Source organism: Geotrypetes seraphini, chromosome 4 (assembly GCF_902459505.1).
Source record: "Geotrypetes seraphini chromosome 4, aGeoSer1.1, whole genome shotgun sequence".
Classification (NCBI taxonomy): Eukaryota; Metazoa; Chordata; class Amphibia; order Gymnophiona; family Dermophiidae; genus Geotrypetes; species Geotrypetes seraphini.
The window spans coordinates 278163591-278191290 of NC_047087.1; the positions used below are offsets into that span (position 1 = coordinate 278163591).

The 27700-nt window shown below is 42.9% G+C and overlaps 2 protein-coding genes across 9 annotated transcripts in view; one reads left to right on the forward strand and one right to left on the reverse strand.

Moving 5' to 3' along the window:
• Window positions 1–3309, reverse strand: part of BCCIP (BRCA2 and CDKN1A interacting protein) — a 40983-nt gene extending 37674 nt beyond the window's left edge. The window contains exon 1 of one of the 2 annotated variants that reach the window (XM_033940737.1): window positions 2829–3309. In XM_033940737.1, coding sequence (XP_033796628.1) covers window positions 2829–3164 — 336 coding nt within the window. In that variant the 5' untranslated portion in view covers window positions 3165–3309. The remainder of the gene's footprint in view (window positions 1–2828) is intronic. The other variant, XM_033940736.1, reaches the window with a different exon arrangement.
• UROS (uroporphyrinogen III synthase) overlaps window positions 2478–27700 on the forward strand; it is a 51862-nt gene continuing 26639 nt past the window's right edge. For 4 of the 7 annotated variants that reach the window (XM_033940742.1, XM_033940746.1, XM_033940748.1 and 1 more), the window contains exons 1-5: window positions 3358–3429; window positions 9024–9118; window positions 13296–13379; window positions 18952–19048; window positions 20841–20915. In XM_033940742.1, the coding sequence (XP_033796633.1) occupies window positions 9056–9118; window positions 13296–13379; window positions 18952–19048; window positions 20841–20915 (319 nt within the window). In that variant the 5' untranslated portion in view covers window positions 3358–3429; window positions 9024–9055. Of the gene's footprint in view, window positions 2636–2938; window positions 3078–3344; window positions 3547–9023; window positions 9119–13295; window positions 13380–18951; window positions 19049–20840; window positions 20916–27700 lie in introns of those variants that run through there. The other 3 variants (XM_033940745.1, XM_033940744.1, XM_033940743.1) reach the window with 3 other exon arrangements.

Genomic DNA, 27700 nt, shown 5'->3' on the forward strand with positions numbered 1-27700 from the left:
ACAAGAGGTAACAGGCATGCAAATCTGCTTCATGCATGTTCATTAGGGGTAGCTTGAACACCTGACTGGCTGGGGGTCCCCCAGGACAGGTTTAACAACTGGATTAACATACAAAACAGCTAAAGGCAATTATAAATCATACCACCCAGCCATCAGATGTTGCTACAGGTGGGATGAGAATAGGCACGTTTACTGTTCGATAGCATCTCCAGTCTCTGTCTACCACAAAAGAAAAAACCAAAACCCTGAACTGAAACACCAACCCAGCTTCCTTGTAAATTGAACAGCACAGTACATAAGAACAGCCATACTGGGTCAGACCAAATGGTCCATCTAACTCAGTATCCTGTTTTCACAGTGGCCAACCCAGGTCACAAGTACCCAACAGAAACCCAAATAGTAGCAACATTCCATGCAACCAATCCCAGGGCAAGATATGGCTACCACCATGTCTACTACTATTACTACTATTAATTATTTCTATAGCGCTACCAGACGCACGCAGCGCTGCACAGAGTCACAAAGAATAAGAAAACAGTCCCTGCTAAATCTCAGAACTTCTCTAATATGTACAGTACTGTTATGGTGGTGCATAGAGAAGACAAACCTACTCTCCCACAGCTCACCTGAATGGAGTCATGGGAAGAAAACAGTTCAAACGGGGGAAAGAAGGGTAGGTAGAGAGGCCTGATTACGGACTACTACTAATAAACACAGAAGAGACAGTCTGTGCTCAAAAGAACTTACAATCTAGTCAAGATAAACAACTGGACAGGAAGGTGCATCAATACACTGTGCTCAAGTGGACAAGGATGGATTAAGAGAACATTAAATATATAATAAATATTGGCCGACTTCATGTTCTATTAGAACAGTGTCCCATGGCACATTAAACCTGGTGCTGCGGCCGGAAGGTATCCGAAAGCGTGCAGATATTGACGCAATGACATCCACACATGTGGAGAGGCCTTCTAACTGTGACCTTAAACCTGTCACTTCGTCAGTGGGGGATACTGAAGGAGGGGAGATGCGGGGAGAGGAGGAGAGTCATTGGGGCCAGCACCTCTCCTCCTTGCTGGTGTTTCACTGCACACAGTTTGCGATACACTGTATTAGAAATTTGGCTTTGGGTTTCTCCTCGTTTTGGCCTTCTAACGCAATAACCATTGAGGTATAAAGTAGGTAACCTACACATGAATGCAGAGCCATGCACCCCTGCAGCTGAGCTACCAACCTATTCTGACTGCCTGGGAGGGTCTGACAGAGGATGTCTTCAGCTAGCAAGACTTAGAGATGCCTGCCAGCCAATATATTAATATTTTCCTTTATCAGGATGGAGATTGTGTAATAAGACAGAGGAGGAATGTATGTGACCACCCATTCCACCCTTGGGCCTGCCCAGAAATTGTTTTCTTGCTATGGCTTTGACAAGGATGTTTTTATGCAAATAGAAATAATAATAATAATAATTTTTTATATATATACCTGTGCATGTGTAAGAATGTTTTGCCTCTCACAAGAAAAAAAAAAAACCAAACAAACTTGCAAAGGTTACTCGTTTCCCAAGGTCCCAATTGTAGATTAACTACCTTATACCTCAATAGGTATTGCATTACAGCAGTGTTCTTCAACCGCCAGTCCGCAGGGCCGGCACGTGCATTGGGCCCGAGAGAGTGTTCTTCAACCGCTAGTCTGCAGTGCGATCAATGTGGCGTTATCTTTAGGCCGGCTCCCTCTTTCTCACTGCCGCAGTGCACAAAGCCGCGGGCAACGGCTCCTACGCACGTCCTGCACCTGAACCGGAAGCTTTCTCTCTTGACGTCGCAACATCAGAGGGAAGGCTTCCAGATAAGGCGCGAGAGGCTGCTGCCCGGGGCTTTGTGCACTGTGTCAGTGAGGAAGAGGGAACCAGCCCGAAGATAACACTGGGGGCGAGATAAAACAGCCAGGCAGGAGCAGGCCAGAAGGTAAGGCTCAGCATGGAGGACAGGAGACAACAAAGGTAGGGGGAATGATTTCATTTTTGAATTTAGTGATTGAATTGTGTCAATTTTGAGAATTTACATCTGCTGTCTGTAATTTTGCACTGTTCAAGAAGAAATGCATTTGTTTCTTTTTCTCTGGGGTTGTACTGCAAGCAGAGTTTTGCATCTTAGGGTTTGTTTGTATACATTAGTACTTTTTAGTTTTTGGTTCTGTATTTGCATAGGGGGTTATCTGTGTTCTGGTAGGAATGAATGTTGAGAAGCATACAGTGTGCTTTGTGTAGTTTAATTTTGTGGTTAACCATTATGTGTTGCTAAGATTATTGTGTGTGTGTGTGTGTATATGAAAAATGAATGGTAAAATAGTGTTACAATTAGTACTATTATGGGGGGGTGGAGACTGGGCGGAGATGGGCGGGGTCTGGCCCATGACTTAGCCCAGTGTTCTTCCACCACTGGTCTGCAGAGTGGTGGCGGTCCACAAAATAATTATTTTATTTCCGCCAGTCCTTAGGTGTAAAAAGGAAGAACACTGCATTAGAGGGCCAAAACCAGGAGAAACGCAAAGCCAAGCTTCCTATGATGGGATCGAATCCCAGGGCTGCTCCTTGTGTACCCAGGGCAAGTCACTTGATCCTCCATTGCCCCAGGTACAAAATAATTTCCAGTATATATGTAAACCGCTTTGAGTGTGGTTGTGTAACTACAAAAAGGCGGTATACAAGTTCCAATCCCTTTCCCTTCTCCGCATACCCTTCTTCCCATGATCCCATTCAGGTCAGTCTAACTTCTCTATGAGCCACGTTAACAACCTACTACCAGGCGCAGGTTATTCCTTATTACCTCGTTGATGTCTTTCTCCGACTCCCCGCTCTCTTCTTCTTCGGAATCATCATCTTCCTCCTCCTCCTCATTATCGTCACCCTCCTCGTCGTCATCATCATCATCGTTCTCTGGGTGAGGATTCGCTTGCAGTTCCGGTGCCAACGCGCGCCTCTTCGCGCGGGACGCCATACCTCGATACACAAGTTCTACTGCTGGGCATCTGGAAGCCGGCCCTGCCCTCTGGAATGCACCATTGGGACTCCGAAGGTAATACCGGAACGGCAGTCGACATCCTTCCACTCTGTTGCAGCGCCCGGTGCTGATGAGTCCATGGAGACTCGAGACGTGTTTCATCGGTCAGGAATTTCTTCTTTTTTATAGTCGAGATTTAGCGACTTGGCTTTTATCACAACCCCTTGTTCAGGGCGAGCTTGGTAGATTCCTGAAACTCACGTGGTACAGGATGGATCCGGCCCCTACTTGAGGCCGATCCGATACTGCCTGGTTGAGTGGGCAGGGAGGGAGGGAGGTGGGGTTATTAGTGTGTGCGTGCTAACGTCAGGCGGTGGGACAGGAAGGAATTATGTGCAGCGAAGTCCAGAAAGAAAATAGCAGTACTGTATGTTTTTCTAGGTTTGGGTATCCACTTAGAGTGGAAAAAGCTGTTTGGAAGGAAGGATTTATGATTGCTAAAATTCAATGATGATCTATGCCTTATTAAACATCTTTTACTTAGGTACGCTTATATCCCCCTCCCCCCCCCCCGATGCTCAATTTGTGTGGTTGCTCACTCTATTGTGAGGAGTAAAGTGACTGAACTGAATCGATTCTAATTTTGGATCCTCAAACAAAGTTATAGTATGGAGGAGAACTCTTCCTACACCCCCGGGATTAAGCCTATTGAAGCAGACAGGATATGAAGATGGTACTATGCAGAAACACGTATACAGTTTCTGCACCTCCTAGACTTGGCATTAAAGTATTGCCGTTAAGTTAAGCCTTTAAATCTTTTACTCGCTTCTCTTTTATTTGAATATCGGTGATTTTATGCTGAACGCTAGTGTGTAATTCAAGGCTTGCTTTATCTATTATTTCCTCCCTCTGAAGAAATTCACTCACGGTGGTGTACAGCAAGAATACGTCAAACATAGGCAATAGACAATTACAGCAATAAAAATATTCCAATGTATGGTGTATGCTCAATGTCAATACAGTATGCAGTAAAACATTTTAATAAACAACATAAGGTTTAAGCAAAGAAGGAACATCTAGATAAAGCAGAATAATAGGACTTAGAAAATAAGGGGACTAATTCGGTCTGACTATACAGTATATGAAATGTGCAATTCACATTCATGCCAGTCAGGCTGGCAAGGGGAGGACTTGCCCTCCTGTCTCTTGAGTTTTGAATGGGCAAAGAAAGAGCAGCTGATGCAACTTCACAGAATTCTGTCTGCACATCAATTGCACAAATCCTTCAGTTTTGTTGCACCAGTCTAACATGACTACTGAACTTCTCTCTCAATTAGGACTCCTTTTACAAAGCTGCTGTGGTGGCTGCTGCTGTGATAATTACTCTGATGCCCATATGGGTTTAATTGGCATCTCAGCATTTGGTGTGTGGCAGCCACTACTGTGACTTTGTGTAAAAAAAAAAAAAAGGGGGGGGGGTGCTAGTCTCTTATGGCTTGTGTACATAGATAAATGTTGATCAAAGGATATCTGACTTCCTAGGTGAACCAGCATCCCTCCTTTCCTTGCTTATTGCCCTGTGAGCAGTTCTAATTCCCTTCCAACAAATCTCATTTTTCTTTCCCTCTCCACTGTGTCCAGCATCTCACCTTCTTTCACCCCCTCCCCAATATCCAACATTTCACACACACACACCCCTATGAAAAAGCCAGCAGGGGTTTTCAGAACTACTTAGGCGTGTTGTCAGGGGAGAGGGGAGAGGGTTGAGGGGAGTAAAGGAAAAAAATAAGTCAACCCATCGCTCTGTTAAAAACAAAATTCACAATATAAATAGTAATATTTTAGGTTGTTTTGGTTTATGTGTACACAAAACTATCATGCACATATACTGATATTTATTTTCTGCTGTAATAATTTTTTTTCATAATGAGTTGCAAAACGCCAAGTCTAAAAAGCCATCATATCAGTTGATAAGCCTTCAATATGACCATGGGGAGAATGGTTTTAAACATTTTGGCTTCTCTTAAACAGCTGTACAATAGTAGCAACTAATTCATCTTTGGAAACCTTTTAAACTTTATAGATAGGTACATCACCTTGTCTAGGTGGTAAAAGGATAATTAGAACATGATGGCAAATAAAGGCCAAATGGCCCATCTAGTCTTTCTATTTGCAGTAGCCATTATCTCATTCTTTCTCTGAGAGATCCCACATGCCTATCCCAGGCCCTCCTGAATTCAGACACAGTCTCTGTTTCCATCACCTCTTCAGGGAGACTGTTCCATGCATCTACCACCCTTTCCATAAAAAAGTATTTCCTCTGATTACTTCAGAGCTTATCACCCTCTTAACTTTATCTTATGCCCTCTCATTACAGAGTTTCCTTTCAAATGAAAGAGACTCGATTCATGCACATTTATATTGCGTAGATATTTAAATGTCTCTATCATATCTCCCCTCTCCCGCCTTTCCTCCAAAGTATACAGATTGAAATCTTTAAGTCTGTCCCCATATGATGAAGACCATGCACCATTTTAGTAGCCTTCCTCTGGACCGACTCCATTCTTTTTATATCTTTTTGAAGGTGCTGTCTCCAGAATTGTATGCAATATTCTAAATGAAGTCTCACCAGAGTCTTATACAGGGGCATCAATACCTCCTTATTCCTAAAGGCCACACCTTCCTATGCACCTTCTAGCTTTTGCTGTCACCTTTTCAACCTGTTTGACCACCTTAAGATCATCACATACAATCACACCCAAATCCCGCTCTTCCGTCATGCACATAAGTTCTTCACCCCCCTAAACTCTTATTTCTTCCCTATCTTCCTGATGTTAGATTCTTTTAGTGTGTGTGGCCTAGTGGTCAGAATTGCTGGCTCGGCACCCTGAGATTGAGTTCATTCCCAGCCTGCTCCATCTGACCCTGTGCAAGTCACTCAACTCACCATTACCCCAGGTACCAGAGTTAGATTATAAACCTGCCAGAACAAATAAGAAAAATACCTAAGAGTATCTGATTCCCATTCAATGTATTAAACCACTTGCAAATCTCTTGCTACTGCTATTACTATTTATCATTTCTATAGCACTGAAAGGCGTACACAGTGCTGTACATTTAACATGTAATAGATGGTCCCACCTCAGGAGAGCTTACAATCTAATATGGACAGACAATTCACATATACTGCAGAGAGAATGAAATGATGGACATAGGTGCTTTGCAGTGAGTGTGAGTTAAGTGTTTGTTTATTTATTTGTTCAATTTTCTATACCATTCTCCCAAGGGAGTTGAAAGCAGGCTTGAAAAAGTGGGCTTTTAGCTTGGATTTGAATACTGCTAGAGACGGAGCCTGATGTAGTGATTCTGGCAGTCTGTTCCAAGATAAAAGGGACAGAATTTGAAGTTGGCAGTAGAGGAGTAAGGTACAGATAGGAGGGACTTACCGAATGTTCACGGGGAGGGGGGGTAGATAAGTGAGGAGAGATACTGAGGGGTTGCAGAGTGAATACACTTGTAGATCATTGAGTTTGAACTCTTATTTCTTCGTGAAAGGCAGTTAATAAATAAATAATATTACCACTAATGATGTTACATTGCCTTCACCAATAAATTCATTCTTTGATTTAGAAGCATTTTCTTTCTCCTCAGCTGCCAGCACCCTATAGCATTTAAAAGCTGTAAGCTTGCACAGAGCCTTTGAGCCTAGGCACATGCACAAACCCTGTTGAGTCCTGTCCCCTCACACTCAAACTTCCTGTTGGAGGCATTTATGCAGGCCTTTGAGCTCATGTGCCTGCTTATAGCTCCACCCACCCCCCCTACCCATGCATGCTCACAGGTTTAAAGGGCTGCTATTCTTCCACCTAGTTAGCCTACTGTTAGAACCCTGCCTAGAAACTAGCCTTACCCATGAAGGAGAGAAATATGAAAGGAGTCCTTTCCTTAAAACACTTGTATACCGATTGGTTTGTGAGCCCTTTGCGACCCGATTTCCCTCCGACTCTATTCACTAACCTCTCCTCCGATCCAATCCCAATCTGTGCATGCAAATGAGGGAAATCAGCATGCAAAGCAGGAAACATGCAATTTATTAAACTTATCGACTGGCTGGCCGATCAAAAAACTAGCAACTGGTGAGGACCAGTCGCTCTTTCTAAAACCCCCGATTCTCCTGCTCTGGCCGCCCTGCTCTCTGCCCCGATTCTCCTGCCTGCCATCCTGCTCTCTGCCCTGCTTCTCTGCTCTCAGCCCCAAATCTCTCCTGCTGCCCCGACTCTCCTGCCCTTCCCCGCAGTGCAAGCCTGTGGTTTTAACCCGCAGGCTTAAAGCGGGTTAAAACCACAGGCTTCCAAAAAACAAAAACAAGCAGAACAGACAATTCAGCAGATGGTCAAGCTAGCTAGAGTTTTCTCTCTACCAGATCCGAATGACGTGAGCCACCGACCCATCTGAGGATTAAAATTAAGGATAACCCCCTTCAGAGTGCAGGCACCAAAAAAAAAAGACTTTAAATTGGTCCCGGTTAGAGATCCAAGAGAAAATCTTTCAGTGATAAAAGTTTCCTACTGAGAGCACGCACAGACCATCTACAGGCAAGGAAGATGGTCTGTGCATGCTCAAGGATCGCTCTCTAGCGATCCGTGCCATGGATGGGGGAGCATGTCAACGATCGTCCCCATTTCCATGCAGGCCTTTTGTGAATTTGTCGGCCTGCATGCAATCGGGCATGGATTGGACATGGAATCGGGGGTTAGTGGAGGCTAATTATAAAGCTGCCTGTGTTGGAATAGAGTTTGCAGGCACTTTGCACTATTTGAAATTTGCTTTAAGCCTTGCCTTGGGGTACTGAGGCCAGATTCTATAAATGGCGCCCTAATTAATTAATACAAACAATGTACAGATTTTCAGCCGCATTAAGGGAGGGCAATTTTCAGAGAAGTGAGTCAGGTAAAACACTTTTGACTGACATAAATTACTCTGAAAATTGCCCTCCTGGAATTACTGTTAAGGTCCCAGAAATGCTATTTGGCATATTCACATCTTGTTATTAGTACATCTTCAAATTCCATGTGATAGTACATTTTGGAAGAGTTGTGGAACTGAGAGCCTTTCCCTTCAGTGGCACCTAGTGGGTCTTTTCATATTTCTACAGCTGCACATACTATATTGCAGGACCATCTTATCCTTACTGTAGCTGCAGTCAATTTTTCCTTAAGTTAGTTTCTCTTATTTGCTATTTAACTCTTGTCATTCTGTCTAAATGTTCCACCTCCCCTTACCCCTATGCTGTCTATTAAGATGTTTTAGTGTGCATGTGTTAACATAAATAGCATACAATGCTATAATGTGTACTGTTTGAGATATTTTTACTGCTTTAGTTGTCTATTGCTTATGCTCAGCTTGTTTGCTGTACAGTACCTTGGGTAAATTTCTGCAAAAAAACCCCCAAAAGCCAGTAAATAAATCCTAATAAAATCATTTCTTCATGCTCACAAATAATGCATGAACAAAAGAAATGAAGAATTCAGAATACAGGTGGGACCAAAAAATGAAAGATGCCTCCCTAAGAAATGTATATTTTCACTGTGATTTTTCAATTAGTACCAATGGAAATATGTTTCCCAGTGGTTTTGTTTCCCTTTTTAATTTAGTGTCTGAGCTTTTCTCTTTTATTTTAGGGTTAACCAAGATAATTTTCATTTGGCTAAAAGTGTGTGTGGAGGGGGGGTGTTTGGTTATTGGATATTTTATTTATAAGATGAGGAGTTTTTTGTGTCCCTTGTAAAGTGTCTTCACGTTTCATTCTGTTTGAGTAATCTTGCATCTACATGTATTTCTGTTGGCCTTATCAGGGCAGCCCTCCCTTTGCCATGTGTGGAGGTTAATTGTCTAGTCACTGTGTGGCAGAGTCGATCTGGCTGCACTTTCTAGCTCTCCTCTTTCTGGGCTGGAGCAACCATTGAATGGAGACGCCACTGCAACAGCACAACTGAAGTATCCTTTTTTTTATTGTTACAGTAGAGTAGTTTGCTGGTTTACATGAGCAGATAATGAAGGTGCTCCTGTTGAAAGATCCCAAAGATGGTGACGCAGAATCAGACCCTTATGTCAAGGTCAGTAATCTGGAAATAATGCAGCATATTCACAAGGTCTAGAAATACTTGGTTACCTCAGCACTTAGCAAAAGCATATTAGCAATTTGTTTAAATTAGCAATTCCTGAGTGCAAGAATCAGTTTTATAGAATTTAGAGGGCATTGTCAGTGTTATAATGCTGGGGATTACTTGTCCTTCATCACATGCACAGTGGACTATGGTGTGTCAGTTTTAGGGATAGATTTTTATTTTTTCAAACTTTACAAACTACTAGTGACTTGTTGCATGCTGAATCTAAAACTGTCTTCAGAAACTGCTTAAAGTGAGTCTTACCTACATCAAATCATAGTTGAAATATGTAGAAATTAAATAATATTTGAGTGTACAAATAGTCTGAATTACTTTCTGTAGCCACATAATTGTCTTTAAAATGTCATTTATGCAGTTAATTTAATGTTATTTAACAAAACCCAACAAAGAGGCCATATCTTGTTTGCTCAAAAGCCCCTGCTGACCATCTGACCCCTAATATAGTGTTCCCTCCTCTCCTGATTGTACACATGACCTGCGGCCTTGGTTGTCATTTTTACACATCTTTCTATGGACTGGGTGTATGATGGCCAGTCTGGAACCACCATTGTCTTGCTCGGAAACGCCTTGATCTCTGCTGTTGTCCTGGTACAGGTAAGAGGAGGCTCAGAGACTCCAGAGCTCCAGTCAAGCAATTGGGTGAATGTAGTTGCCTAAGTGTTGATGGATGATATTTTCCTGGGTCTCACCCTGCTGTCTCCAAGCTGTGTCTTCTCATCTCCGTCACCTCTGATCTTTAACATCTCCACTGCATCTCTTCTCTCCTGTTCTCGCACAACAGCTTGCACCATACTCACTGTAACCATACTAAGCTGATCTCCTCACATGGCTATCTTCCTTAACTCTTCACACTGTTCTTTCAGCAAATGGAGAAAGAGGAGATGCCTGGGACCTTGTGTCCAATTGCTATTTATTTTTATATTGAACCAGTTTTCCATGTAAACCCCAGCACAGGAACTTCGGCAGGATCAGGGCATCATGATCCTCATAGCACCTCATTGGGCACGTCAGCCTTGGTTCCCACTTTTCCTAGAGCTCTCATCCAGGGAACCGTGCAACCATTCCCAATGTTCTTGATGCAGAAAGACAGATCCCTTCTTCATCCCAACCCTCAATCATTAGTAGTAGCAGCATGGTTTCTTTCACTGAGCAAGTAAATACGTTTTGCCTCTCAGCAGCAGTCTCTGATGTTATTGAAGTGTGTAGAAAACCTTCCATTCAGCGGTGTTTCCACTTCATATGGATGAGATTTTCCACTTCATTTGGATGAGATTTCCATTTCATGTGGATGAGATTTTCTTCCTGGTGTGCGATGTAGTCTCTTGAACCAGTCATATCTACTTCCATCCTTCCTAGACCACCTTTTTCACTTCTCTGACTCTGATCTATAAACCAAGTTGGTTCGAGTACTTCTTGGTGCTATCAGTATGCTTCACTCTCCCTTAGACAAGAAGCCTCTATCTATTCATTCCTTAGTACAGTGGTCTCAAACTCGCGGCCCGGGGGCCACATGTGGCCCGCCAGGTACTATTTTGAGGCCCTCAGTATGTTTATCATAATCACAAAAGTAAAATAAAACAGTTTCTTGATCATATGTCTCTTTAGCTATAAATTACAATATTATTATTAAGGCTTAGCCAAAAGGAAGGATTTATAAACTATAAAGAGTTTTACCTCATGCAAAATTGTCATTTCTTTAATGAGACATTAACTATTTTTTTCTGAGGCCCTCCAAGTATCTACAAATCCAAAATGTGGCCCTGCAAAGGGTTTGAGTTTGAGACCACTGCCTTAGTAGCCAAGTTCATGAAAGGACTTTACCACACCAAACCACCTATCAGGCCTCACAACTGTTGCCTGGGATCTTAATATGGTACTGTCTACTCTTATGAAGTCTGTTTTTGAGGCAACTTGTTCTCTCAGACTCTCATAGCCCTCATGTGTGCATGCCGTGTGAGTGAACTTCAGGCACTTGCATCTGATCCTCCCTACACAAGATTCTATCATGCCAAAATAGTGCTCCAAACTCATCCAAAATTCCTACCCAAAGTAATCTCAGAATTCCACCTCAACCAATCCATCATTTTGCCTGTTTTCTTTCCAAAGCCACATTCCCATCCTGGAGAAACAGCTTTTCACACCTTGGAGTGCAAACATGCTCTGGCATACTACCTCAACTAGTCTAAATCTCATAGAGCAGAGGTTCTCAACATGTGGTACATGCACCATTGTCAGGGGGTGCGCAGTAAGTCCTGCCATCGCATAACTCCCTTTTGACAGCCCTCCTGGATTAGCAGTGGCAGCTCACTGTACTTTAGCAATTCCATAAGGCAGCCTTGGAGCCTTTGCTAGACTGACCCACCTTCGATGATACAACTTCCTCTTTCCTCAGAGGCGGCCAACCAAGCAAAGGCTCTGAGGCTGCCTCATGGAATCGCTCTCCAGGCCCCAACCCTTTAATCTTCTCCCAACACCACGATCCATTCACCCCCCCCCATTCCACCCCAGGCCTACTGAGGTACCTGGTGGTCCAGTGGGGGTCTTTGTGGCAGGAGCGCTGTCCTCTCACTCCTGCCTTCTTGCAGTTGTCTTCTAAACTAGCTGATGCAACCTCTCGCAGCATTTCCTGTAGTACCACTAAGAGAGGGCAATGTAAGTTTTAATTTTTGAGAACTTCTGTCAAGATGAGACCTATGCACATTCCAGTCTAAAAGAATCAAAGTGGTGAAAATGCCAAATAAGATCTTAAATGCAATACAAATGCACTTGAATTGAATTCTGAGATATACTGGGAGCCAATGTAATTCCTTGAGCAGAGGGGTTATGTGATCGAATTTACTCTTACCGAAAATAAGCTTAGCCGCAGTATTCTGTATTAGTTGAAGCCTCTGCAGACTAACCTTTGAAAGACCTAAATACATTGAGTTACAATAATCTTACCTTGATAAAATGATTGATTGAACCAATACTAAGAAATGTTGCTGATGAAAGAGTGCTCTCACTCTTCTCAGAACACGGAGACTGAAAAAACACTTTTTAACAAGCAAACTTAGTTGTTCTGTGAATGTAAGTGATGAATCAATGATAATACCCAATATTAGCGAGGAAAACTCAATTTACACACTGAGCATCAACTTTCCCTCCAACCCTCTTGGGTTTTGCCAGGCTCATATTTAGACAGTATATAATGTCAGTAATAGCTTGTGGGTTTAGATGTCTTATCTTACATTGCATTTAAGTGGCATGTATAACTTGATGGAACATGTATGATTCTCTGTTTAATTTCTATATAGTGATATGCTGCTTGTATCCCGCATAGAACTCTGTTTTGTGAGGATTTGGTGGGATATAAGATTGCACATAACATAGCATATCCATTATCCTTCTCCAGAGCCATGATACTAGCAGCTTGGGAGTCCCATTCACCTGCTTGTCTTCAGAGAAAGCAAAGGTACTACTTACCTGTAGCAGGTGATCGAGGAGAGCAGGCATGTATTCTCACAACCTCCCCCCCCCCCCCCAAAACCCAATTGGCTTCTTAGCTTTATTATGAAACTAATGGTCCCGCAAGCCGACGTCAGGTGGAAAGGCATCGGCATGTGTGCAGTATGGGCATTGCCTAAAAAAATTTAAAGTGACAGTGTACTAAGTAGTGTCCATACTGTACCAGGTTTCATGGATGACGTCACCCATGTGTGAGAATAGTTGCCTGCTGTCCTCGGAGAACACCTGTTACAGGTAAGTATCTTTGCTTTATCAGATCACTTAAACATGTTTCAGTAATTTCTGTATTTTTACATAATTTCCTAGGTGTTGATGTTCCACATGAAATTGTACCATTTCTTCACTAGTGCTTTTTAAAGTTATGACATCTTCAAAATTGACACACCCTAATGTGCATTGTCTAAGGCTCTTATTTTCGTGTACTATAAATCTAAAATTATGATCACATTTATTACAAATTGGTTATGGACAAATGTTGCCAGATTCGTATTTTGTAGCACTGCTCTGGGTGGCTACCTCAGTAGAGAGAAAACTTCAACAGTTCTTTGTTCCAAAATTATATTTGTTTAGTACAGTAATTAATGCATGGTTTTCCCCATAGGAACTAGGATTGCATGGACTGGAAGCAACCTTAATCCCTGTTTTATCCTTCGAATTTGTGTCTCTTACTAGTCTTTTTGAAAAGGTAATAACTTTACATTTTGGTGTCCTGCCAAGGATATCTCCACTAGGCCAAACTGTCACTAGCACCTAAGCAGCCAATGAAATAGATGTCATCTGATTAATACAAGTTTAAAATTTACACAATTCTGAGCAACTGATTTACTGAAAAGTAAGCCACTTAGAATAGCTTCTAATTTTCAGATTCACATTTAGTCAGGACTTTGTTAAAATTAGCAACTGACTTCTATGATTTATTTATTCATATATTGTAACAATTTAAAAAAAACCCATCATAGCAGATAGATGGTATGTCTCATCTCTGATAATATCACCGAGCCCATATAAGTGTCCTAGCTGCAGCCTGGAGGAGTAGGGGTATTTCACTGCACATTCTGTATGGGGTTGAGTGATCCCTGGGGACTTTTCCAGTGATCCCAAACCAAGTTCTTTGGCACCCCCAGATAGTCAGTGGGGTTTTCAGGGAAACCACAGTGAATATTCATGAAACACAGTTGCATAGAATAGATGCAGTAAATTTCTTTAGCAGAAGATTTAATCATGAAATCTATGGTGGAATCGAGCAGCAGGGCATTAAGCAGGTAATTCTAGAAGTGGATGCCCTCCGTGTAGGCACACTGATGCCACAAGGTGAAAGCCTATTCTATATCTGCATCTGGGTGCCCAGATTCCATTATGGAATACTAGCGTAACCTGGTACCGAGGCACCTAAAATATAAGCACCTGCAGCTATACCAGGCATAGACCTGATACAACTGTGGGCACCCAAAAGTGGCAAGAGCATGTGTAACTCACAGTATTCTTTAAGGCAGTGTCTCGCAAACTTTGTCAAGCCTTGGCACACTAAGCAGAGTGGCCACGGCGCGAGGCATCCGGAAGTGCACGGACATCGGTGCGATGGCATCACATGCATGCATGACGTCTTCACATTGACGTCTGCGCATGAACAAAGGCCCCCCAGACAGGCCCTGAGCCGCCAGGGAGTGTGCCGACAGGGAAGATGCGAGGAGAGGCGCTGGCACTAGCTGATTGCCTACAGGATGTGCCTCTCACCGTGAGAGGCATGTCCTGCAGGCAGTCAGCCAGTGCCTCTCCTCCCCAGCTTCTCACATCACACCTGAAATCTCAGGAGGCACACAGTTTGCGATACACTGCTGTAAGGTCTGTGCATAAGTGTCAGCCTTACCCATGCACTGTCCCTACTATGCTACTTAGGTGTGCCCTTACAGAACAGCACTCGGGGGCGGGGGGGAGGGGAGAATATTGACATTTACCCATACATTTGTGCATAGTAGATAGTGTGGGCTATAAATATTTTAAAATAAATATGTGAATACCGCCCATCCCCAACACACACACACACGAATATTCATATATTCCAGATTTTCAGTCGCAGCCAAATGGCCAAGAAAGGGCCATTGTCATCAAATATCTTGGAGCCAACATTTGGTTGGGAATCATACAGATAAGCTGTAACCTGGTAGTTTATGTAAACCAGTGTCCCGCAAACTTTGTCGAGCTGCAGCACACTAAACGTAGTGGCTGTGGCTCGAGGCATCCGTAAGTGCACGGATTTCGCCGCGATGATGTCATGTGCATGTGTGACATCATTATGTCAACATCCGCACATGCTGGAAGGCCCTCTAGATGAGCCCTGAGCCGCCAATGAGGGGTGCCAGCAGGGAAGAGGGCCAGAGAGAAGGAGAAGCATTAGCGCTGGCTGATTGCCTACAGGACGTGATTCTCGCCGCGAGAGGCACATCTTGTAGGCAGGCAGCCGGCACCTCTCCTCTCCAGTGTATGTGCCGCGGCATACGGTTTGTGATATACGCAGATGTAAACATACATTCCCCATGTTCATTGTGGATACGCTGAAAAGCCAACCAGCAAAAATGCCCTGAACTAGAAAGTACCAGACGAAGGTCATACTCTCACTTCTTACCAAAGTACTGGAATCAAGTACCTCCAGACATCAAATCCCATAATGGGTTTCTGATTTTTAGAAAAGCAATAAAAACCTACCTCTTCACCTGAGTCTTCAGGATAAGCCAGCACACAGACTGTAACTCCCAAACCACTGTATTCCTCATATATGTTCTACGGATTCTCTCCCTGTGCGTGCTTCATGTGTTTGCTAATCCAGAACAATCGAACTAGACGCATTTCACTGTAGCAATATTGTCTTAGTCTTCTGTACCTTGTTAATTATTATGTATGTTACTGTATAACTCGTTCTGAGCTCTCTGGGGAGGACGGGATATAAATCTAAATAAATAAATAAGAACCACTGCCTCAGGTGTTCAGATCACCAGTGACTATCTTAATAATGTTCTTGATTAATAGGCTGTGCCATTCCAGGAACTATTAAGGCAAAAATGGCAAACTCCAGTCCTTGAGTACCCCCAAGCAGATTCGATTTTGAGGATGGCAACAAAATGAACATAACATGTGAGATCTGTACACCTTTGGGATGATTATACAGCCTCAGCAGTTGGCACTTTTCATGAGCATTGACCACTGCAGCTATGAAAAATCTAGGTAATCAGCACTGATTTGTAGATAATGGCTGGTGCTAAGTATCCAGATTCATCATGACTGGCGTGGCTGTCTAGAATGTAGTAATATTCTGCTCACTATCCTGATAACTAACCATATAAAGTTAGGGTGGCTAGTGAACTGAATGTTCTCATGAAGTATAGTTGATCCAAGAGCAGGCTTAATTTCATAATTTGTCTAGCCCATAAACTAGACCTGTTTGTGTTAAACTCAAAGACTTAAGTTTGTCATCAATATTTTGAGTTTACTCCTAAATCATGCTGAAAGCCATCCCTACATTCTACTTAGTTAAACTGGTGCAGAGGTTCCATTCTAAGGCTGAACTTAAGAATCTCATAACCATACAGTAAACATGCATTAGACTAACTCTGCACAAACATTCAGGTCGCATGCAGTCCGATGCGGCTCTCACTGCAGCCCGTGCCAGGGTGAACTTGTACTGTCTGCCCACCCACCTGCTTTCTGGTGTTCTAATTTTAAATCTTCTGGCAGGTGCCTCATCAATGAGCAAGCCTGTCCTGGAGCACTTCATTTTACTTTCAGGGCAGGCCTGCACTGCGCAGTGGCTGCCTGAAGACTTACAACAGTGTATTGCAAATTTCTTGCTACCGTCGCGTATACCGGGACTCCTGCCGTCGCGTATCTGCTGGGACTCCGGCCTTCCTCATCTTCTCTCCCCACCCCCGGACCAGCAGCGGCAGCTCAGTGTGCTATTAACTTTGCCACACAGCTGCCGCTAGCATTAGCTTAGATGTGGTTTCATCAGGCAGCCTCGGGGCCTTTGCTAGGCCAGCCTGCTTCGATGAGCTGCCGCTAGACTAGAGAGAGGAGAGGTAGACTAGAGAGAGGAGAGGTATTGCTGGGCAGGGAAGAGAATTACTACTGGACAGGGGGAGGGGGAAAGGGAAGGGAGAAGAGGTGCGGCTGGCATGTCAGAAGGGGAGGGACACTGGAGGGGAGGGGAGGGTGAGATGGTGCATGGGGAGAGAGCATGATGGATTGGGGGTAGGAAGGAGGGATGCCACTCAAGGGAAGAGGCAAGGACAGAAAGAAAGTGTGCAGGAGGCAGAAAGTGTTGGACTCATGGAGAGAATGAGATGAATGGGGAGGGGAGAAAGGAGAGAAGGAGAAACGTCACACTGAGGAAGGGGGAGAGGGCAGAGAGTGAAAAGTTGGACTTGTGGAGAGAGAGAGAGAGAGAGAGAGAGAGATGTTGGGTAGAGGAGGGAAGGATGACCGGATGAGAAACATGCAGGAGGAAGAGAGAAAGAAATGTTGGACTGGTGGAAAGGAGTGAAAGATGTTGGACTGGGAGGGGAGATGGACTGCAGGGGACGGAAAGAAGGACGGGAGAGATAAATTTTACACTGTGGGGGGAGGAGAGATGACTAAAGGAAGGGAGAGATACCAGACCAGGGAATGGAAGGGAAGGAGGGGAGTCTGGTAGCGCTATAGAAATAATAGTAGTGGTAGTAGAGAGATATGCCAGATTATGGGAAGGAGAGGAGAGAGATGTCAGACTACTCAGGAGGAAGGAGAAAGATGTCAGACCATGGAAACGGGGAGGGAAGGAGAAAGAGATAGAAAGGGAAGGTAAGGCGAGGAAAAGCAGATTTTGAGAAGGAAGCAGAAAATGGAAAAATTGAATGTTAAGTTAATGCCAAAGATGGATGCAGACTTCAGTCAAAAAAGATTTGGGGTAAAAGTGTAAAGATACCTCAAAAAGGAAACAGGCAGTGAAAGACTGGGCTCCTTTTATGAAGGTGCACTAGGGCCTTACGCTCGGAATAGCGCGCACTAGCCGCTACCGCCTTCTTTTGAGCAAGTGGTAGATTTTCGACTAGCGTGCGCTATAGCGTGCGCTAAAAACGCTAGCGCACCTTCGTTAAAGGAGCCCTTTGTGTATAATAATATCAGAGCACTACCAGAAAAAGACTTGCGAGAGCCTCTGATTGAACATTTGAGCTGCTTTAAAGTTTTAGAGTATTCCTTGCCGCCCTGTACATTCAGTTGAGTGCGGCTGCATTCTAATGCTGTTTGGTTTCCTGAAGCAGGAGCACGAAACGTGTGCACGTTGAAACCAAGCTTTAAGTTAAGCAATTTTTTTGTTTTCTAATATTTATTTGGTATGAATTTGGCACTATTTATTGCTTTAAAGTATGAAAGATTCAGCAATGATTGGGTGGTGAGGTGGCAAATTAGGGGCGTTTTACCTTCTGAAAAAGCCCCTCCATGTCTCTGAGCTGATCTTTACATATGAATAGCATGATTTAAGCTTTATTTAGGCAATTTTTTCAGGTAATGCTCTGATATTATTATAAAGATGGATGCAGGGCAGAAAATGTAGAAGGAGAGGAAAACAGTCAATGGATAAGAAGGCCCTGGAAACATAGTTAAAAGCTCAGAAAAATAAAGTCACCAGACAACAAAGGTAGGAAAATGATTTTCAATATAGTGATTGAAATGGGTCATATTTGACAATTTATATCTGCTGCGTGTATTGTGCGTATATGAAAAAGGAAAGGAAAAAATTGCATTACAGTTAGTAAAAGAGGCAGGATCTGGGGCAGTGCTTGGGGGGGTTTAGGGCAGAGCTTGGGAGGTCTGTGGTTGGGGTACTTAGCTTGAAGTAGTTGAGAAACACTACTGTAGGCAATCAGCCGGCGCCAGCGCCTCTCCTCTCCCGCCCTCTTCCCTGCTGGCACCCCTTACTGGCTTCTCTCAGGGCCCATTTGGAAGGTCTCTGCACATGCACAGATGTCGACGTGATGATGTCACGTATGCGCGTGATGTCATCACGGCAACATCCACGCACTTCTGGGTGCCTCGAGCCGTGGCCACTACCTGCGGCCCGAGCTACATTTTCTGACTTTGTTGCGGCCCCGGATCATTTTTGAGTTGTGCAGGGTGGCAATAGACTTCAGAGCTAAAGCATAGAGTAGTATTCTGCACTTGAGCTGTCTTTAAAATAAATTCTTGTATTACACAGAGAGTATTCACAATTGTTTATTGATCCACAGTTATCTAGTCCTGATATTTATGGAGGACTAATTTTTACAAGCCCCAGAGCAGTAGAAGCTGTGAAGTTAAGTTTGGACAATCACAAGTGTAAAGAAGGTATGACATTGGTTCTGATTGTCTTTTTGTACAACATAATACAAGATGACACCAAGTAAATGCAATCTTCAAATATCTTAGGGACTCGAGCTTAGTTCATGCTAATTCAGTTAGCTTGAACTAAATGCTTGGAAGCCTATTTTGTACCTAGTGGGCTTAGTATTTAACATGTAATAATGGAATTAGTGTGCTAAGCTTTAGTAAAGGGCCCCTTAAATTCAACTTCAAATTTTAAAGATTAATTCAGTTCACTGAGATATGCAATTGGTAACATTTAGTATTAAGAGGATAGGATGTGATGGTAGCATTAACTATATAACTACCTTTTCTTTTCTTTTAAATCTGCAGTGAATATATGGATAAATTCAGCCTGTCTATATGTAGAACATTCAAATGTATCCTGTGGGGAAAATAGGAGTAAGACTGGGGCAGAGCAGGATGGGTGAAAAAGTTACACATTTAGCCTCTGAAAATGTAACTTATACTTCTGTGTGCCAGTTCACAAATAACTCTTGAGAAAATTAAAGAGTCATGGGATAGGAGGCAAAGTTCAGTTGTGGATTAGGAATTGGTTATTGGATAGAAAACAGAGGGTAGGGTTAAATGGTCATTTTTCTCAATGGAAGAGAGTAAATAGTGGAGTGCCGCAGGGATCTGTACTAAAGAGTTGCACGGGGACAGAAATCCCACCCATCCCCGCCCGTCCCCGCCAGGATCCTCTCCGTCCCCACCCGTCCCTGTCAGGAGTTACCTCCATCCCTGCCCGTCCCCATAAAAAGCAGCAATTACCGGTACTTCTGACAGGATCATCAATTCCACAGTTTCTTTTGTGTTTGCGCTGCTGTTTTTCTTGTGGAATCTCTTTGGTGGAACCCTTTTTTTGTTTTCTGTTCAGGTAATTAACTTATAAACCCCCTCTTTTACTAAGGCTGATGTGTCCATTATATTATATGGACGAACCCTGCTTCCAAAGCCCTCCCCGTGGGAGGCCCGTGGGCCAGAGAGGGGTTCCCGTGGGAGTCCCGTGGGTTAGGGGGGATTCCCGCGGGACCCGTGGGATTCACGCAATCCCCGTTCCCGTGCAGACCTCTAATCTGTACTGGGGCCGGAGCTATTTAACTTATTTATAAATTATCTGGAAATTGGAACGACGAGTGAGGTGATTAAATTTGCAAGTGACACTAAACTGTTCAAAGTTGTTAAAATGCATGCAGATTGTGAAAAATTGTAGGCAAACTTTAGGAAATTGGAAGACTGGGCGTTCAAGTGGCAGATGAAATTTAATGTGGACAAATGCAAAGTGATGCATATTGGGAAGAATAAGCCAAATGACAGTTACTGGATGCTAGGGTCCACCTTGGGGGTTAGCACCCAAGAAAGGGATCTGGGTGTCATTGTAGACAATATGATGAAACCTTCTGTCCAAATGTGTGGTAAATGTGTGAAGGAGGAGATAGGAAGGTAGGTAGGGTATCTGTCTGGAGTTTGGGGAGACCGAGGGGTAGGGCACTGGGAGGGGGGACGGTTCTTGGGGATACACAGGATTGGAAATCTTGCTAGGAGTTAGAAGGAGAGAGAAATCCAGGAGTAATACAAGGAAGACTGAGGGGTGGAGACAGAGAACTGCAGTTGGAGTGAGAGACAGTGAGAGTTGAAGGGATGTCAGGCTTTATGATGAGGTAATTGAGCACATACAAATTTCACAAATAAAGTGTGCAGAATTTTATTTTATTTTATGCAAAATTTTCCAGAATTAACTTAATTGTCTAAAACTTCATTTTGTTTTTTTCAGTTTGGACAAATTCCCTGAGAGAAAAATGGAATTCTAAATCAATATATGTGGTAGGAAAAGCTACGGCTTCTTTAGGTAAGTGTATAAAACCCCTCAACCAAAAGTTTCTCTATGGTGATAATTTGTTTGGCTCAAAATAAAAACTGGTCCTCCTCAACCTCCCTTCTGCTATATTCCTGTTCAAAATCTGTGTGTTGTCCTTTTGCCTCTCGTCCTTGCTTTGGTTCCAGGTAACCATGACTTTATGATGAAGAACTTATGAGCAATAAGAAGCTGCACAGCATCACACCAGTCCAGCAAGTGGTAAACCCCACCTGCACATTCTCACAAAGGGTCACTTCTGATGTGACCTGTTTTATTTCCAATTCTCCTTTGTAGACTGACCCCCCTAAATTCTGTATATGGCGCCTTAAGTTGCACACAACTTGAATAATTGCCACTAATTGGCATTAATTAAAAGTTATGGGGCTTATAATCGAAAGAGAAAAACATCCAAAAGCTGGCCTAAGTCGGCACTTAGATGAACATTTCTCAAAAACGTCCAAGCGCCGATAATAAAACTGGGTTTTGGACATATTTCTAAACGACCTAGGCCTTCATAGTGCCGCTCAACGTCCAAAGCTAAACAGGGCGTTTCGGGAGGCGTGTCGAGGGTGGGACGTGGGCCGGCTTAGACTTAGTCGTACAGCATGTATAACCGAAAGTTTAACAACAGAGCCTAGACGGAACTTGGACGTTGTGACTTAGACCATGTAAAACATGGTCTAAGTCACAAAAACCCACCTAAACTCACCAGATAAGCACTGAAAACACATAACACACTACCCCAGTGATCACAAACCCACCCCCACTCCCATAAAAATTTTATTCACAACTTTAAATTTCAGCCTCCAGACCATCATCACCTGGCATAGGAAAGCCTAGTCGTCCAGCCCAGAGGCAGCTTAAGTCATCTTGGGGATGGATTAGGGACCCATAGAGAGGAGGACTCATGCCCATAAGCCCCTGTAATCACTGCATTGATACTGAAGCATGTGCACTGCCCTATACACCCCCAAATCCCTTTTTTACTGGCATATAAGTGGCTCCTGCAGCCATAAGGGCTATTGGGATGGTAGATAAGTGGGTCTAGAGGATTCTGGAGGTGGTTTGGGGGGCTCACCATCACCTATAAGGGAGCTGTAGGGAGGAGAAGCCATAGTTCCCTTTTTGTGAAGTTCACAGCAGTGCCCTTTAAGGTACCCCACTATTTAGGTGGCATGTCTAGGTGTGCAGTCCATCACTTTGCAGACCCCTCCCACGTCCAACAGGGCTTGTTCTAGGCGTTTTGGACTTGGACGGTGGACGGAAATGTGGTATAAAGATAGACGATTTAGTGGCTTGGACGATCAGATCGGCAGGACGTATAATTAGACGATTATTGAAAGTAAAAAAAAGTTGGACGTATCTTTTGAAAATGTGTCTTAGGCTCTTTTTAACTTTGGACGACTTGCGAGATGGACGTAAACGGACTTAGACGTCCCTTTCGATTATGCCCCTCCACGCATGCATCTTGGAAAGCACGATTCTCTGGTTTTAGTTGGCCTAAATAGGTGCTCCTAAAAGTTATACAACACACATAAGAGCATAAGAATTGTCATACTGGTACAGACCTAAGGTCCACCAAGCCCACTGTCATGTTCCCAACAGTGGCCAACCCAGGTCCCAAAGGTCAAACAAAAAGAAACCAACAGTAACTGTTTTGTTTGTACATTATTTGTCTATATGATTTGTGTAGTGAACTATATGGTATGCATGTTTCTTCCCCCCAGGAATGCACATTTCTTTTCCACTCTTCGGGTATTATTCCCACGATGGCAATTCTGCCTATTTTCATTGTCAGCTTGGTGGTTCTTCTTCTTTTTCTAGCCATCAACATTTCACAAGCACCATACTAATTTAAATTTATTCACATCCCGTAGCATTTTCCACCACTTTGTTCATGACTTGCACCATAGTCATTATACTCTCACTATCAGTGCAGCACATTCTTTATTTAGAAGATGACAGCAGAAAAGGGCTACAGCCCATCAAGTCTGCCCACTCTGCTTACCCACCCCCTGTCTATTCCCTAATGACCCAATTTCCTTATCTTAACCCTCGTAGGGATCCCACATGGGTATCCCATTTATTCTTAAAGTCTGGCACGCTGTCTGCCTCGATCACCTGCACTGGAAGCTTGTTCCAATGATCAACCACTCTCTCTGTGAAGAAATACTTTCTGGTGTCGCCATGAAATTTTCCGCCCCTGAGTTTGAGCGGGTGCCCTCTTGTGGCCGAGGGTCCCTTGAGAAAGAAAATATCATCTTCCACTTCGACACGTCCCGTGAGGTACTTAAATGTTTCGATCATGTCTCCCCTCTCCCTACGTTCCTCGAGAGTGTAGAGCTGCAATTTGTTCAGTCTCTCTTCATACGAGAGACCCTTGAGCCCCGAGATCATCCTGGTGGCCGTCCGCTGAACCGATTCAATTCTGCGCACATCTTTACTGTAATGTGGCCTCCAGAATTGCACACAGTACTCCAGATGAGGTCTCACCATGGCCCTGTACAACGGCATTATGACTTCAGACTTTCGGCTGACAAAACTTCTATTGATACAACCCAATATCTGCCTTGCCTTAGATGAAGCCTTCTCCACTTGATTGGCAGTTTTCATGTCTGCACTGATGATTACTCCTAAATCTCATTCTGCTGAAGTCCTAGTTAAAGTTTCTCCATTTAAGAAGTACGTCCTGCATGGATTTCCACTTCCGAGGTGCATGACCTTACATTTCTTAGCATTGAAGCCTAGCTGCCAGGTTGAGGACCAACTTTCCAATGTAAGCAGGTCCTGCGCCATATAATTCTGTAAACTGCATTCACTTACTATATTACATAGTTTGGCGTCATCGGCGAATAGTATTATTTTACCTTGAAGCCCTTGAGTCAGATCCCCTTTGAATATGTTGAAAAGGAGTGGACCCAGGACTGAGCCCTGCGGCACTCCACTGGTCACCTCCGATGTTTTGACCAGTGGAGTGCCGCAGGAACCCTGATGAAGAAGTGTTTTTCGAAATGTGGACCCTGTCAGGTCCGGTACATTTTATATCAAGGGCTAATGTTTGGTTATTTATTATTTTTACTATTGCTATTATTGTTATTTTATTGATTTTTATTGATTCTTAAACAGTTTTATTTGAATAAAATTCCTGCTTCTTGTACATTCTCAATGAAACCAAAAAGAATTGACCCCAAAGAATCCACAGAGAAAAGAATCCAAGGAAAACCAAAAAAACACTGTGGAATGATGATGTTCCTGAAATGGACTTTATTAAAAATATAAAAGTTCCAGAAGTACAATAAAACAATCCACATATAAATAAAATGATCCTAAAGAACCTAAAAGACTTAGTACGCTGAAAACGTAGGACCCAACAAGGTCCGGGTTTCAACAAGATAGTCTTCTTCAGGGGTCCCTGAAGGTCCTATGATGGTAAATATGTGGAAAAGCTATTATGTGGAAAGTCGCAAGGAGAACACTACTTGAAACCAAAGCTATAGTTTCAAGTAGCATATCAAGTAGCGTTCTCCTTGCAACTTTCCACATAATAGCTTTTCCACAAATTTACCATCGTAGGACCTTGTCGAAATGCGGACCGTGTTGGGTCCTACGTTTTCAGCGTACTAGGTCTTTTAGGATCATTTTATTTATATGTGGATTGTTTTATTGTACTTTTGGAACTTTTATATTTTTAATAAAGGTCATTCCACAGTATTTTTTTGAGGTTTTCTTGTACATTCTCTGCAGTTTTGGTTTGGTTTGGTTTGGTTTGCAGTGGATTTCCCTGAGCCATCTCAATAATGGCTTAAGGACTTCTCTTTTAGGAAATTATCCAAACCTTTTTTAAACCCCGCTAAGTTAACTGATTTTACCACATTCTCCGGCAATAAATTCCAGAGTTTAATTACACATTGTGAGAAGAAATATTTTCTCCGATCTAAATCTACTTCTGCTTCATCGCATGCCCCCTAATCCTAGTGTTTTTGGACAGAGTAGACAATTAACATTGCCCTTTCCATTCCATGCAGTATTTTATAGACCTGTATCATATCGCTCCTGAGCCGTCTCTTCTTTATGCTGAAGAGCCCTAGCCACTTTAGCCTTCCCTCGTAGAGAAATCATCCCATCCCTTTTATCAATGTGTGGCGGTGGCAGCCAAAAAAGGGATGGTTAACAAAACTAAGAATGTTATAATGCCCCTATATCGCTCCATAGTGCGACCTCATCTGGAGTATTGCGTTCAATTCTGGTCTCCTTATCTCAAGAAAGATATAGTGGCGCTAGAAAAGGTTCAAAGAAGAGCAACCAAGATCATAAAGGGGATGGAACTCCTCTCATAAGAGGAAAGATTAAAATGGTTAGGGCTCTTCAGCTTGGAAAAGAGACGGCTGAGGGGAGATATGATTAAAGTCTACAAAATCCTGAGTGGAGTAGAACGGGTACAAATGGATCGATTTTTCACGCCATCAAAAATTACGAAAAGACTAGGGGACACTCGATGAAGTTACAGGGAAGTGCTCTTAAAACCAATAGGAGGAAATATTTTTTCACTCAGAGAATAGTTAAGCTCTGGAACACGTTGCCAGAGGATGTGGTAAGAGCGGATAATGTAGCTGGTTTTAAGAAAGGTTTGGACAAGTTCCTGGAGGAAAAGTCCATAGTCTGTCATTGAGAAAGACATGGGGGAAGCCACTGCTTGCCCTGTATCGGTAGCATGGAATATTGCTACACCTTGGGTTTTGGCCAGGTACTAGTGACCTAGATTGGTCACCGTGAAAATGGGCTACTGGGTTTGATGGACCATTGGTCTGACCCAGTAAGGCTATTCTTATGTTCTTATCGTTTTTGTTGCCCTTCTCTGTACCTTTTCTAATTCCGCTATATCTTTTATGGGATATGGCGAGCCGTCTCTTTTCCAAGCTGCAGAGCCCTAACCTTTTTAGTGTTTTCTCCTACGAGAGGAGTTCCATCCCCTTTATCATCTTGGTTGCTCTTCTTTGAACTTTTTCTAGTGCCGCTATATTGTTCTTGAGATAAGGAGACCAGAATTGAATGCAAAACTCTAGGTGAGGTTGCAGCATGGAGCGATACAGAGGCATTATAATGTTCTTAGGACTCCTTTTACAAAGATGCGTCAAGGCCTTAATGCGTGCAATAGCGCACGTTAAATTCCCAAGCGCGCTAGCCACTACCACCTCCTTTTTAGGAGGCGGTAGATTTTCAGCTACCGCGCGCTATAGCTAAAGCGCGCAGTAATTTTGTGCGTGCGCTAAAAACCTTAGCGCATCTTCGTAAAAGGAGCCCTTAGTCTTGTTAACCATCCCTTTTTTAATCATTCCTAGCATCCTGTTTGCTTTTTTGGCCGCCACCACACATTGGGTGGAAGGTTTCATCATACTGTCTACGATGACACCCAGACTTAGATTTTGGTAAGCTCTATTGAAGTTTTTTGGTGATTGAGCTAAGAGTGTGGTCTGTTAGGCGTTTGATGATGGGGAATTGGAAAATGAATAGCAACTCCAAGGACCGTGTCTCCCAATGTTTGCTGTGTGAAAGGGTGCGTGCACATATGGAATCAAGACTTGTTCTAGTTTCTTTTAACCCTTTCAGGACCATAAGGATCGTAGGCCAATTTTTGTGGTTTTGACGACATTTTTATGGTAAAAAGGGCTTGCAGATGCCAAAAAATTGATTTTTTTTGTGAAATATCATTATTTTTTTTTTTTAAATCAAACTTCTGGCTTATGGTCAGTGTGGCAAGTGAATCTTCTCGTCAATCTGGCAACGACGCTAATGAATGAATGTCGGAACCAGTTTGTTTACATAAAGGCAGTATCATATGGAATCCGTACATATCAAATTTAGAACTGTAGACTATCCCAATCAAAATTTATAGGATTTTAAAGTTATGGGACAAATATGTCCCTTGGTCCTGAAAGGGTTAATTAATATTTTGAATATTTATTATTCTTTCATATGTTCTTCAATGAAACAAGCTCCCACGTTAATGCATTTTGAGTTGTATTTAGACAGCAGAATGCAAAAAATATTCCTTTGTGATAATACAGTGGATTTGTACATATAACAAAACATGATCTTTTTATTTTTTGTCTGAAGAAATGGAAATTGAATTTTTTGGGAGTTGCTTCTCTGTTACAAGTACAGTTTTAAATGACAGTTTTCTGCTGAGGAATTCTCTGCCATCAGAAACTTGTCTGGTGATTTATTCATCTCTTTCTTAACTATGAACACAATGCAAACAGCTCAAGAGAAGATGCTTTTTAAAGAACAGATGATGGTAGTGTAATAAGTTCACATGCTTTATTATGCAAAAGTGTGGAAATATCTGAGAGAGAATGTTTGAAACCAAAAATACAAACACTTTCACTGAATCACTTTGCTTTTCAAAAACAATATCATGTCAATCAACTAGTAACTGAAGTTATTTAGTGAACACTCAGACCTAGGTTGGGGGGTCGACAGTATATGTGTAATGTATGCAGTCGTATGAATAAAGGAGGAGCCCGGAGCAGTTACATTGATTATCCACGCCATTCAAAGCTAAGTTGGTTTTGTTTTACCATCTTATTTGATGTTATTTAGCTGTTGTATGGTGGGTGAGACTGTGAACAACGATGATGGTCTCTCAAAACAACTGCTCCGTGATTTTTTCACTGGGACCTCAGCTGTGGGTCTGAGTGCTCACTAAATAACTTCAGTTACTAGTTGATTGACATGATATTGTTTTTGAAAAGCAAAGTGATTCAGTGAAAGTGTTT